Source organism: Neofelis nebulosa, chromosome 10 (genome assembly GCF_028018385.1).
Source record: "Neofelis nebulosa isolate mNeoNeb1 chromosome 10, mNeoNeb1.pri, whole genome shotgun sequence".
Classification (NCBI taxonomy): domain Eukaryota; kingdom Metazoa; phylum Chordata; class Mammalia; order Carnivora; family Felidae; genus Neofelis; species Neofelis nebulosa.
The window spans coordinates 54,544,868-54,559,286 of record NC_080791.1 but is presented as its reverse complement, the minus strand read 5'-3'; the positions used below and the strand labels follow the sequence as shown (position 1 = coordinate 54,559,286).

Sequence of the window (14,419 nt, the reverse complement as noted above, 5' to 3'; positions counted from 1 at the left end):
GCATTTTCTTCATTGTTGCAAACAAGGAGATTCTCCCATTTTCCTTTCTCTTCTTTTGTGTTTTTCATTATTTGATAGACACATGAATATAATATTTTTTTCACTTTAACTATATCATAAGAAAGAAAAAATATAAGTACTCGGCTAAGCTGCTGAGACTAAGCCCAAGCTTAGGGGATGGAAGAGAGAACTAAGGTAAAGCAGAGAATGAGAATTCTAAGGAGGGTCAACCATTATTCAGGTACAGTCTATTGCTGATAGGCAAAAATAATGCTCCATAGTTACCAACTCTTCTAATTTCCAATTTTAAATGTTCACAGCAAATTCAAATTAAAAAATAAAAAAAGGACACACATGAAAACATGTTTCCACAAACATCTGTACATGGATGTTCACAGTAGCATTATTCATAACAGCCAAAAAGTGGAAACAAGTCAAATGTCCATCAACTAATAAATTAACAAATGTAGTATATCTATACAAGGAAATATTATTCATAATAAAGAATTAAGTGCTGATACATGCTACAACAAGGGTAGACCTTGAAAGGGAAAGAAGCAGCAGTTTTGCCACGCAAAAGAAGTCAGACACAAAAGGCCCTACGTCGTATGATTCCACTTATACGAAATGTTCAAACCACGTAAATCCACAGAGACAGAAAGTAGATTAGTGGCTTCTAGGGGTTAGGGGAAGATAAAAAATGGCAAGTGACTGCTTAATTAAGGTTACAGGGTTTCTTTATGGGATGATGGAAATGTTCTATAATTAGATGGTAGTTATGGTTGCACAACATTGTGAGTATACTAAAAACCACTGAATAGTACACTTCAAAATGGCAACTTTTACATTAATTAAAAACAAAACAAAAAACAAAGCAGCACTTGCTTTGGACAAACGAAAATAAACATGTTTTCAGGCCAAATCAGACTTGCACGCTGCCAATCTACAATTTCAACTCTCTATTAAAGATTCTCAAATGATATTCTTTTTTTTTTTTTTTAATTTTTTTTTTAATGTTTATTTATTTTTGAGACAGAGAGAGACAGAGCATGAACAGGGGAGGGTCAGAGAGAGAGGGAGACACAGAATCTGAAACAGGCTCCAGGCTCTGAGCTGTCAGCACAGAGCCTGATGCGGGGCTCGAACTCACAAACCGTGAGATCATGACCTGAGCCGAAGTCGGACGCTTAACCAACTGAGCCACCCAGGTGCCCCTCAAATGATATTCTTTACCCATTCTACATATAGGCAGAAGAGTATGACTGCAAAATTTAACAAAAGAAAGACTTTTTCCAATTAGCAGAAAAAAAACTAAAATAAAGGTTAGGATTTCCTTCAACTTTGTTTTTCCCCATAAAATTTCCTTTTTTAATTTTTTCATCCCTTCTAAATTAGAATACAGTATCTAACATGGAGTAAAAATATAGATTCAACTTCATGGCATCCTGTAAGTAACTTCCAGGTAGTATATCACCTAACAAAATATCCTGGGTCTTAAACAGAGAAGGACTTAAGTTATACCTAACACTTGCTTTGCAATCTATTATAGTCTGAGAATAACAGTCAACAAATTTTAAAGAGCTTCAAGCTCTTACACTAGTAGTATGACTGACCCTAATGTGAGTGTGAAAAAAATGAGTGTCAGCAGAACTTAGAAAAAGGATCAAGATTAGGAGATTCTAGATGGCCCTGAAGAATAACTAGAATTTCCACACTGGAGGAACATTATCTCGAGATAAAAGCATGATAAGACACAGAAAGAATGCCCAAGACACCAGGAGAAAATAAAGAAGTCTAGATAATCTGGAACCAGTGATCCTGTAAGAAAACAGTAGGAGACAACAGCAGAAAATAGTTTGAGGCCAGACTAGGAGATTCTGAATGGCAGTTTAAGAAATTCAGACTTTTTCAAAGGCAATTCTAATTACATTTGAAATTAAAAAACCAATTTAATTATTTAGTTAGTGAATGTTTTTGGACATATGATGCCATTTTTGGATCTTTTTTCTGCCTATTTTTATATGTAATGCATTTCTTCTTAGCATGTATAGAAAAAGTAATTTTCCTAAGGTTAGACACAAAGCATGACAATTTAACAAAGAAAAATCTATTTTAGTTGCAAGAGTAAGAGTAGCTGTTTTATTCTTTATTCATTTCCTGTTTATTTTTTCCTCCCTGATGTCTGATTTCCGAATATCCCCCTAGCCCTCCGCCCAAGGGGGGCTATATCTAATAGTTTGTTTTTGTCTAATAGTAATAAAAATGACAAGCCCAGAATCCCATTTCTTTGGTCTTGGTTGGAACAGAACATAATTACACCTGAGAGGATAGAGTAAGAGATAGGGCTTTGGGGACTGAATAAAACTGTCTACTACAAATTATATGTTAGTGCAGCATCGAAAGTACAGGCACTCTGGACAAAGACCCGAACGACTGCCCAGGTGTGAATACTGGGTGCACCACTAACCGGTTATGTGACTCTGGGAAAGTCACTCAAACCTCTCCGTATCTCGTTTCTCTCATCTGAAAACAACAACAATGAACTAATGTCATGCTTAACAGTTGTTGTGAAGATTATATGACTTACTATACGTAAATCACTGAGAACAGTACTTGACACATGGGCAGTGGTATGTGCCAGCTACTTTATCCACTTTAGTGTAAGCTTCACAAAGACAAGGATTTCAGTCTTTGTCTACTAAAATGGTGTTTGGAACACAGGTGTACAGTAAGCATTTCTTGTCAGATGCTTAATGAACTGAGCCACCCGGGGGGCCCCTCGTTGTGCTTTCTCTTAACTCTTGAGGGTGATAACATCAGCATTCACTAAGGAGTAGTGAAAGACTTTGTTGTATTTTTGAACAGACTTTGAAAGACTTTGTTGTATTTGAAACAAAACAGCTTTTTGAAAGACTGTTGTATTTAGACAAATACAAGGTTAGGAGGAAACTGCCTCTATAACCTTTTGCTATTCAAAGTGTGGTCCTTTGACCAGCATCATCAGTGTCACCTAGGTCCTTATTTAATATGGCAAATCGGCAGCCTCACATCAGATCAACTCAATCAGTGTCTGCACTATAAAAAGATCACCAGGTAAACAGCATGTCTATTAACATTTGAGAAGTACCGCCCTAGATCACTCTAGTTGAAGAGTATATGTGATAACAAAGATCAGGGTTTAAATCTAGACTCTGACACTTTATTATCTATAGCAGTGAGGGCAAATTTATAAACTTCCTAATTCCCTCAACTCTAAAATCGAAATAATAGTAGTAGTTACTTCAAGGAGCTGCTATGATGATGAAATGAAAATGTACACACAGCATTTTGTGGGCTGCACTGTAACATGACTAGTGGGAAGATAAAATGGTGCAGCACCTGTAAAAAACGGTATGGCAGATCCTCAAACTACCATATGATTCAGCAATTCCACTTCTAGGTATATACCCAAGAGAAGTGAAAGCAGGAACTCGAACAGATATTTGTACACCTGTGTTTGTAGCAGCACTATTCACAACAGCCGAAAGGTGGAAGAAACTCAACTGTCTACTGACAATGGATAAATAAAAACATGACACACATACACAGTGGATTATTACTCAGCCTGTCATTATGCTCGGTGAAATTAGCCAGTTACAAATGAACAAACAGTCTATGATTTCTTGAACACAAGATTCCTAGAGTCAGGGAAACTCAGAAAGTAAAATGGTGGATGCCAGGGGCTAGGGAGAGGGGTTAACAGGTACAGAGTTTCAGATGGGGAGGATGACTCCGGAAACAGACGGTGGTGACAGATGCCCAACAACGTAGATGTACTTCATGACACAGAATTGTACACTTAAAATAAGTGGTTAAAATGATAAATTCTATGTTATGGTCATTTTACTCCAATGATAAAAAAGAGTTCACTAAGTATCTTTGCATTCTTAAAATAGTAAAAATGTTTTGATGATCTGAACATGTTTTATTTAAACTTTTTAAATGTTCAATATAAAAGATGATAGTACTCAATGGCTTTTTGCTTCTTATTTTTCATTAAAGAAAAGAAAAATCAACCTCCTTCTACAGGAAGACTTCAACTTTTCAAATTGAGAGAATTCTAATTAATACAGTGGAAGCAGGAGTAGAAGAAGAGAGAAGAAATTACAAAACAAAGCAAAACAAAACACACAAAAAAAACCTTGTTTAGGTGCTTCTTCCTCCTTTTTAGTCTCCTCATCCTCTAAGCTGGGACTTTCCCGGGAAGAGTTGTCCTGTTGGCTAGAGTTTTTCAGTAGCACAGGATCAATCTGTGCTTTCAGGAGGGCAAGAGTCTCAGCCAACTCGTTTCGATTTCTAAATAAGGGAAAAAACAAAACAGCATAAAATTCTTAATTCTGTTCTAAAGAGCTTTCAGAATAATACCTATTAGAAATTAAAATAAAAAGAAAAACACAATCAAGAACACCCAAAACCCTGGTACACCTCATCTTAATTAACTTGAATTTAAGTACTAGGAATTAATGCATATTAAATATACTATTCTGCAAAAGGAAGGAATCTATACTCTCTATTGATTAAAATGCCAATGCAAATCTCTTTGGCTGAAAAGAACAGTAGGAACAAAATTAAAATTCAAAATCTGGTAATTTTTTTTTTTTTTCAACGTTTTTTATTTATTTTTGGGACAGAGAGACATAGCATGAACGGGGGAGGGGCAGAGAGAGAGGGAGACACAGAATCGGAAGCAGGCTCCGGGCTCTGAGCCATCAGCACAGAGCCTGACGCGGGGCTCGAACTCGCAGACCGCAAGATCGTGACCTGGCTGAAGTCGGACGCTTAACCGACTGCGCCACCCAGGCGCCCCTAAAATCTGGTAATTTTTAAAAGTACTATGCAATCTCTAAGAAGTACAAAAGCATTGTCAAATTTCCCTGAAGAGGCATTTGTTTTAAATAAAATGATTCAAGTTAAAAAAAAAAAATTTTTTTTTTAACATTTATTTATTTTTGAGAGAGACAGAGACAGAGTGCGAGCTGGGGAGAGGCAGAGAGAAAGGGAGACACAGAATATGAAGCAGGCTCCAGGCTCTGAGCTGTCAGCAAAGGGCCCGATGTAGGACTGGAACTCATGAACTGCGAGATCGTGACCTGAGTCAAAGTCGGCCGCCTAACCGACTGAGCCACCCAGGTGCCCCCAAATGATTCAAGTTCTTGATTCATTTGTAAATAAGAAAGCTTCTCCATCTACAGAGAGAATAACATTTGATGCTGTTATAACATTATGATCCAGGTCTTTATGAATAATTACAGCAAAGTCAGCTCTTACAACACAGTTCAAAAACCTAAGAATTTAGGAAACTGGATGTTGTTCTGTTAATTATAGTTTGCAACTACAAGAAGAGACTTCAATTTCAAAAAAAAAATACAAGAAAACCCTGGGGCACCTGGGGGGCTAAGTCGGTTGGACATCTGACTTCGGCTCAGGTCATAGTCTCACAGTTCATGAGTGCAAGCCCCACATCTGGCTCGCTGCTGTCAGTGAAGAGCCCACTTCAGATTCTTTGTCGCCCTCTCTGGCCCTCCCCCGTTTGTGCTCTCTCAAAAATAAATAAACACTTAAAAAAAAATACATGAAAATCCCAAATAAATAAGATTTAACCTATCAATTCTCTATTTTTACTACCCAGACCAGAACTGTGTGAGAGATGATTGATTTAAATGCTGCCTGTAGACAAGAAAACTCACTTGGGTATTTCTCCTCCCCAGATAAGCAATGTGTAAAAGTGAAGAGAACAATGAAACCCTGGACTAAGAGTTGGAAAAGTCAGCTCTAGATCTGCCACTGAGTTAATCAATACCATGATCTTCCCATCTGTGTTGTCAAAGCAATGTGTATACATCTCTAATCCTACGTAGTTTGTATTCAAATGAAATTATTTCTGTTCTTATCTGCCATGCCATACATGTCTCTATCCTGTCCCCTTCTACCTCCATCCCAGCTTAACTCTGGTGACAGTAGGGACACTGACTTATGAAGTAGGCTCTTAAGGAAATATTTAATGAATGAATAGAATCCCTATTCCTAACCTAGATGACTGTGTCCCTGGACAAGTCATAGAGCTTCAAAAGGCCTCAGCTTCCTTATCTATAGAATAAAAGACAGGATTCGCTCAAATATTATTAAAACAGCCTCCTAAGGAAGTAATAAAATTGCCACTGATGGGAATATTAAAATCTTGTCATTGTATATGGCAATGAACACACAAGTTTATACATATTATTGTATATGGGAATGAATTCACAGGTTACCACATTACAAATAAAGTGAAGTTCTAGAATTATAAATTATCTAATAGTAGGAGGTCAGATTAAGATGCTCTTTCAGGATGCTGGCACTGCCTCCACATTACAAAAAGTAACTTAGAGATAAGTTAGAGATATTAAATAAATTTATTTTTGGCAAAGTTCACATTTCCTATAACTTCATTACACCAACCTGCTTCTAACCTAAGACTCTATCCACATAATGTTATTACTTCTCTTAGTACACTGAGAATGCCACATGTATAAAGTGTCTCAACCTTCTTGTTACTTTTTGAAGTCATGCTGGGAACTGAATATATTAAGTTATTCACTGTATCTATTTTAAAAAGTTTCCAAACATAAGAAAAGAACCAATACTACCACAAAATCCATGTTAATTATTTGACTAAACAACAAAAAAACTTAGCAGAAAAATTCATTGAAGAACTCCATAATGGGGCACCTGGGTGTCTCACTCAGTTAAGCGTCTGACTTTGGCTCAGGTCATGATCTTGTGGTTTGTAGATTTGAACCTCGCTCGGACTCTGTGCTAACAGTTCAGAGCCTGGAGCCTGCTTCAGATTCTCTGTCTCCCTCTCTCTCTGCTCCTCCTTCACTCATACTCTCTTTCTGTCTCAAAAATGAACATTAAAAAAAATTTTAATATTAAAAAAAAAACACCTCCGTAAAAGCTTTTAACCCAACTACTGGGCTAAAATGCAAGCCTCATGTAGTCATAATTGTATGAAAACAGACAACTACCCACCTTTGGAGTTCTCCTATTTTGATCTAAAAATGAAATTTAGTATGCTAAATAAGTTTTTTAAAAATCCCAAATTTGAGGATGCCTGGGTGGCTCAGTCAGTTGAACATCCCAACTGTTGATTTTGGCTCAGGTCATGATCTCACAGTCGTGGGATGGGAGTCCTGCATTCAGGCTACTTGCTGAGCATGGAGACTGCTTGGGATTCTCTCTCTTCCTCTCTTTGCCCCTCTCCAGTTCACATGTGTGCGCGTGCTCTCTCTCTCAAACATTTTTAAAAAATAAAAAATAAAAAAATCCCAAGTTTTGAACTAGTCAGAGGGGATTTTTATAAATAATCATATATTCAAATTATACCCCAAATTCTTATCACTATCTCCAGGAAATCTTAGACTAGACTATGGATGCCAACAATAATTCAATGGCTCTGTTCTCCTTCCTTCCAGTGCTTGTTTTCCTCTAAAATGTTTCGTCACTCAGGTGTATTAGATATAACCCTACAGGGGCACCTAAGTAACGCAGTTGGTTGAGCGACTGAGTTTGGCTCAGGTCATGATCTCACGGTTTGGGAGTTCGAGCCCTGCATCGAGCTTGCTGTTATCAGGACAGAGCCCACTCCTGATCCTCTGTCCCCCAATCACTCTGCCCCTCCCCTGCTAGCGCGCTCTCTCTCTCTAAAATAAATAAAACACGAGATAAAAAAATAAAGATATGTCCCTCCAAAATACCATGCTCTCTTAGAATGTCAGGTTTGCATTTCTGTTCTCTTGGCTTGAATGTGTTTCCCATAGCTAACCCTAACTATTCTTTCAAAGACAAGCATAGAATGAATAAACAAATGTGGTATATCCACGCAAGCAATACTATTTAGCCATAAAAAGGAACACAGTAATGATTCTAAGTATATTAACGAACCCTGAAACCATTATGCTCTCTGAAAGAAGCCAGACACAATGGCCACAAATTATATGATTCTATGTATGTGAAATGTCTGGAATAGGCAAATTATAGAAACTGAAAGTGGACTGGCAGCTGCCATGGGCTGTGTAAAGGGAGAATATGGTGAATAAAACTGCTAATGTCCAGGGTAGGCAGTACAGGGTTGCTCTGCTGGGTGGGGAAAATGTCCTGGAGTTTGAAAGCTGTGATGGCTGCACAACTTTGTGAATATACTAAAAATCACCGAAACTGTATTAAAAACAAAATTAATCGTGGCTTAGGGGCACCTGGGTGGCTCAGTCGGTTAAGCATCTGACTTTGGCTCAGGACATGATCTTGTGGTTCGTGAGTTTGAGCCCTGTGTCGGGCTCTGTGCTGACAGCTCAGAGCCTGGATCCCGCTTCAGATTCCGTGTCTTCCTCTCTCTGCCCCTCCCCTGCTCATGCTCTCTCTCTCTCTCTCAAAGAATAAATGAACATAAAAATAATTTTTTTTTAATAAAAAAATTAATGGTGGCTTGGATAAGAACATAGCAATGAAGGGGATGAGGAATGATCAAACACTGGATACATTTTGCACAGACAGCTGTTTAGATTTGCTGATACAGTGGATGTGAAGTGTGAGAAAAAAGACAAGTCAAGATTGTATCCCAAAGTTTTAGCTCCAAGCAGCTGAAAGGATGTGGCTGCTATTAACTGAGATGGGACAAAATGTTGAAGCAGAAAGGTCAGAAGCTCAGATTAACAGGCAGATTGATTTTGACGTAACAGATTCTAAACTCTTGTGTTTTACTATCTCTACCTTAAGTTAATTCAGACTTTGGTGAAATGGAGCATATCATCCTAATTATTATATTGTGAAAAATGATTTTTCCTAGTAGTCTAAGTCTAAGGTTTGCTCAGAGTTAGAATTAGTGGTAGGGATTAAACCTTTAAGAAGCAATTGAGCTGGTAGTACAGTACAATAAAAACTTAAAAAAAAAAAAAAAAGACAAAACAAAAACAAAGCCAAGCATAGGCATCATCTTCTCCCAAGTATGGGTTAGGTATCTGATTCCTAAATAGCACACCAGAATGATCTCCATCAGAGATCACATTTATGATCCTATATTATCATTTACTATTTCCCTGTATCTTTCTCTCACAATTTGGAACTCCTTAAGAAACTAAGGTAAGAAAATCATGTCTTTGCATTTCCAGGGCACAGCACAGTGTGAATATAGCAACTCTGTAAATATATATATAGTATAGGATTACAAGGTTCGGCAATATTCTACCTTTTTTTCATCTGATTGCAAATTAATGAGGTGACAAAATAGGGAAGATAATGGAATGTGACAGTATTTCCTATGGGGGCCAAGAAACTGAAGGAAGGCATTAATGAGTAACATCAACAGTACTGATAACAGTACTTAACATCAGTGAGTGATTACTGTGTTCCGAGCACTATTCCAAGCACTTTACATGAACTAGTTCATATAATTCCAATATAACCTGATTATAGGTACTGTTGTTATTACCCCCATTTTATAGATGAAGAAAGTGAGGACACTGAAGAGATGTGTAGTAATCTGCCTAAGGTTGCAGTTAGCATAGATTAAAGGCAGGACTGAATTATACTCTGACTTCAGAGACCATCTTCTCAATCACTGTGCTATGCTAGCAACATATGGTTTACAAATGTCTTTGACAGAGTCTGTAATTTTGGGTACATGAAAACTCAACCTGTTTAGAATTCAGGTTTTTGAAAATGATTGTCAAACCCTTTTAATTCTTAAAGCATTTTTATTGTATAATTTACATACTTTGAAATGAAAAGATTTTAAATGTTCAGTTAATCAGTTTTGACATTTTGATTGCTTTCAAGTTTTGGCAAGTATGAATAAAGCTGCTATAAACATTTGTGTGCAGGTTTTTATGTGAACATAACTCTTTAACTCTTTTGGGCAAATACCAAGGAGTATGGCTGCTGGATCATATGGTGTTTAATTAGGTAAGAAACCATCGACTGTCTTCCAAAGTGGCTATGCCACTGTGCATTCCCACCAGCAATGGCAGAAAGTTCCTGCTACTCCACATCCTTGTCAGCATTTGGTGTTGTCAGTGTTCTGGATTTTGGCCATTCTAATAGGCATATAGTAGTATCTCATTTTAATTTACATTTCACTGATGACATATGATATGGACCACTTTTCATGTGTATATCTGTTCAAATATATGTGTGTATTTGCCATCTGTATACCTTTGTTGCAAAGGAATCTGTTAAGGTCTTTGGTCCATTTTTAAATCACGTTTTCTTATTGTTGAGTTTTAAGAGTTCTTTATATATTTTGGATAACAGGCCTTTATCAAATACATCTTTGGTAAATATTTTCTCCCAGTCTGTGGCTTAGCTTTTTATTATATTGACAATGCCCTCCCAGAACGGAAATTTTTAATTATAATGAAGCCCAGCTCTTATCAATTCTTTCTTTAATGGATTGTACCTTTGGTATTGTACCAAAAAAGTTATCAGCAAACCCAAAATTGTCAATCTGCTTCTGTGCTATCTTCTTAGACACTTATAGTTTTGCATTTTATATGGAGATATGTAATTCATTTAAAAAAAAAATTTTTTTTTAACATTTATTTATTTTTGAGACAGAGAGACACAAAACATGAACGGGGGAGGGTCAGAGAGAGGGAGACACAGAATCTGAAACAGGTTCCAGGCTCTGAGCTGTCAGCACAGAGCCCGATGCAGGGCTCGAACTCACGGACAGCGAGATCATGACCCAAGCCGAAGTCAGCCGCTTAACTAACTGAGCCACCCAGGCTCCCCGATGTGTAATTCATTTTGAGTTAATTTTTCTTAAGGGTGTAAAGTGTGTGTCTAGATTAAATGTTTTACATATGGATGTCCATTTTTTCCAACATCATTTTTTCTCCATTGTATTGTCTTTGCTCCTTTGTGAAAGATCAGTTGACTATATTTATATGGATTTATTTCATAGCTCCCTATTCTGTTCCACTATATATTTGTCTAGTCTTTTTTTTTTTTTTTAAAGTAATCTCTACGTACAACATGGGGTTTGAACTCATGACCCCGAGATGAAGAGTCACATACTCCACCAACTGAGCCAGCCAGGCATCCTTCTATTTGTCTGTTCTTTCACCAATACCACACTGTCTTAATTACTGTAGCTTTATAGTAAGTCGTGAAGTTGGGTAGTGTCAGTCTTAGAATTTTGTTTTTCTTCATTATTGTGTTGTCTATTTTGTGTTTCTTGCCTCTCCATATAAACTTTATTTTATGAGAGAGAGAGAGAGAGAGAGAGAGGCAGGTAGAGGGAGAGAGAATCTTAAGCAGGTTCCACGCTCAGTGCGGAACCCGATGTAGGGCTCAATCCCACAACCCTGGGATCATGACCTGAGCCAAAATCAAGAGTCAGACGTTCAACCAACTGAGCCACCCAGGTGTCCCTCTTCATATAAATTTTAAAATAAGTTTGCCAATATCCACAAAATAACCTCAGAGATTTTGATTATGATTGCATTACATCTATAGATTTTAGGTTGGGAAAAATTGACGTTTTGGCAATATTAAATGCTCATATCCACAAATATGGAATATCTATTTATTTAGTTCTTTTTTAAAAGGTTCTATTTATTTAGTTCTTTTTTGGTTCTTTCATTAGAGTTTTATAGTTTTCCTCAGATAGATTTGTTTATATTTTGTTGTTTTATACCAAAGTATTTCAATTTGGGGGGAGATATTATAAATGGTATTGTGTTTTTAAATTCAGATTTCACATATTCACTGATGGTATGGTATATAGGAAAGCAACTGACATTTTATATATTAATCTTGTATCTCGCTACCCTGCTATAATCACTTATAAGTTCCAGGAGAGTTTTTTGTTAACCCTTTCAGATTTCCTACATAGATGATCATGTCATTTGCACATAAAGATGGTTTTCTTTTTTGCTTCCCAATCTATCTCTTACTTCCTTTTCTTACTGCATTAGCTAGGACTTTGAATACGATGTTGAAAAGCAATTTTTAAGGATTTTTACATCTAAGTTCATGAGAGATACTGGTCTACACTTTCCCTTTCCTGTAATGTCTTTGTCTGGTTTTGTTATTAGGGTAATGCTGGCCTTATAAAATGAATTAGGGATTATTCCCTCTCCCATCTTCTGAAAGAGACTGAAGGGAATTTAATTCCTTCCTTAAATGTTTGGTGGAATTCGCTAGTGAACCCATCTGGGCTTGTTGCTTTCTGTTTTAGAAGGTTATTAATCATTGATCCAATTTATTTAATAGATAGAGAGGCCTGTTCACATTGTCTACTTCTTCGTGTGAGAATTTTGGCAGATCATGTCTTTTAAGGAATTGGTCCATTTCATCTAAGTTATCAATTTGTGTGTACAGAGTTGTTCATGGTATTTCTTTATTATCCTTTTAATGTCCCTGGGATTTGTAGTAATGCCCCTTCTTTAATTTCTGATATCACTAATTTGTGTCCACTCTTTTTTTCTTAGTTAGCCTGGCTAGTGGCTTATCAATCTTGTTGATCTTTTAAAAAAAAACAGCCTGTTTTATATGCAAAGTTTTTCCAAATATTACTTTCACTGCAAATTTTCCACCACAAATTTTGACAAGTTGTACCTGCATTTTCATTTAACTCAAAATATTTAAAAATTTGTCTTAAGATTTCTTCTTTGACCCACATGTTATGTAGAAGTGTATTATTTAACATCTAAGTATGTGGAGATTTTAAAGCTCTCGTTCTATTACTGATTTCTAGTTCAATTCCATTTTGTGGTCTGAAAGCAGACACTGTATATTGCCTAGGTATTAAATTTTAAGAAGATCAAATATAGAAAATTCTTTTTTTATGGATCGCTATTTTTACAAAAACATATTCCATTTGATTTTTAAATTGCAAAGTTCAGTTTTAAAATTTATCAGGGGCTGACTTACAGGGATGCTTAGATGGCTCATTCAGTTAAGCATCCAACTCTTGTTTTCAGGTCAGGTCGTGATCTCACGGTTCATAAAACTGAGCCCTGTGTCAGGCTCCGCACTGATAGCGTGCTTGGGATTCTCTCTCCCCCTCTGTCTCTGCCCCTCCCTGGCCTGTGTGTGCACTCATTCTCTCTCTCTCTCTCTCAAAATAAAAATACACTTAAAAAAAAAAAGGCTGACTTACAGCTTGAAAAAACTCAGAATTCTAGGGGCGCCTGGGTGGCTCAGTCGGTTGAGCGACCGACTTCGGCTCAGGTCATGATCTCGCGGTCCGTGAGTTCGAGCCCCGCTTCGGGCTCTGTGCTGACAGCTCAGAGCCTGGAGCCTGTTTCAGATTCTGTGTCTCCCTCTCTCTCTGACCCTCCCCCATTCATGCTCTGTCTCTCTCTCTCAAAAATAAATAAATGTTAAAAAAAAAAAAAAGTCTGATTTAAAAAAAAAAAAAGAAAAAACTCAGAATTCTAAAGACGAGCTAACTTTTGTCACATAACCTTGTTTTAAGACTGAGACAGAAACATATTTCCAACACCAGAAATCTCCATGAAAATTAGCAATACTTTGAAGAAATAGTTTTAAACAAAAGAAGATTTTTCATGTCACTAGTAAAAATTATATTCACCAATGAAGAAAAATATCCAAGAGCGATCTATTAAATAAAAAAGTCAAAATTCTATTTGCTTTACTTGCTCTTCATTTATTATCTCAGTTTCTAAGTGAATTTCTTGCCGAAAAGATTACTGCCTCCTTAAAAACTCCACTCATACAAGTTTAGAAAATGCTTCTGACAGCATCGATCAGTCTTCAGACAACAATTTCTCTGCAATATAAAAAAAGCAAATGTTCTCACTTCTGTAAGCACAGTTCTACTTCCCCATAATTTGTATCCACGGATCCTGGCTCAGTGCTTGAGAGAAATACTCTTACACAAATCAATCCTTTAAATGTTTAAAGATAATTATATCTCCCTAAATTTCTACTAAATCAAATATTTTTAGTTCATTCAATCATCTTCTTTGTGGTTCTTCCCATAAAGCATTTATTCTACCATATTAATATTCTTCTTAGAGTTAGGCATCCACATCTAAATACTAGACTCCAGGAAGGATGTCATTACAGCCAAGTGGGATAATGTCCTACACATTATTTTGGGTACATAATGTATTTTAATGACAATGAAGATCATAATTTTGGTGACAGTCAAGAATAACACAATGCTTTTCACATTCAACATTCACAAAAATAAGAGACCTATATGGACAAGACGGTTCACTGCATTTGTCAAAATTAGTACTACTGCAGTTAAAGGTAACTAAAATGCCTTGTGACAGAACATGTCAAGTATATGAAGTATAAACAGACCAAACTGAGGATTTACGGAAAACCATGGTACTTCCCCAGAAAATACATATATTATATAAAACTA

At 36.6% G+C, this 14,419-nt stretch overlaps 1 protein-coding gene across 4 annotated transcripts in view; it reads right to left on the bottom strand.

Moving 5' to 3' along the window:
* Positions 1-14,419, bottom strand: part of RSF1 (remodeling and spacing factor 1) — a 161,520-nt gene that overhangs the window by 57,698 nt on the left and 89,403 nt on the right. For all 4 annotated transcript variants that reach the window (XM_058687660.1, XM_058687661.1, XM_058687663.1 and 1 more), the window contains exon 5: positions 4,181-4,335. In XM_058687660.1, coding sequence (XP_058543643.1) covers positions 4,181-4,335 — 155 coding nt within the window. The remainder of the gene's footprint in view (positions 1-4,180; positions 4,336-14,419) is intronic.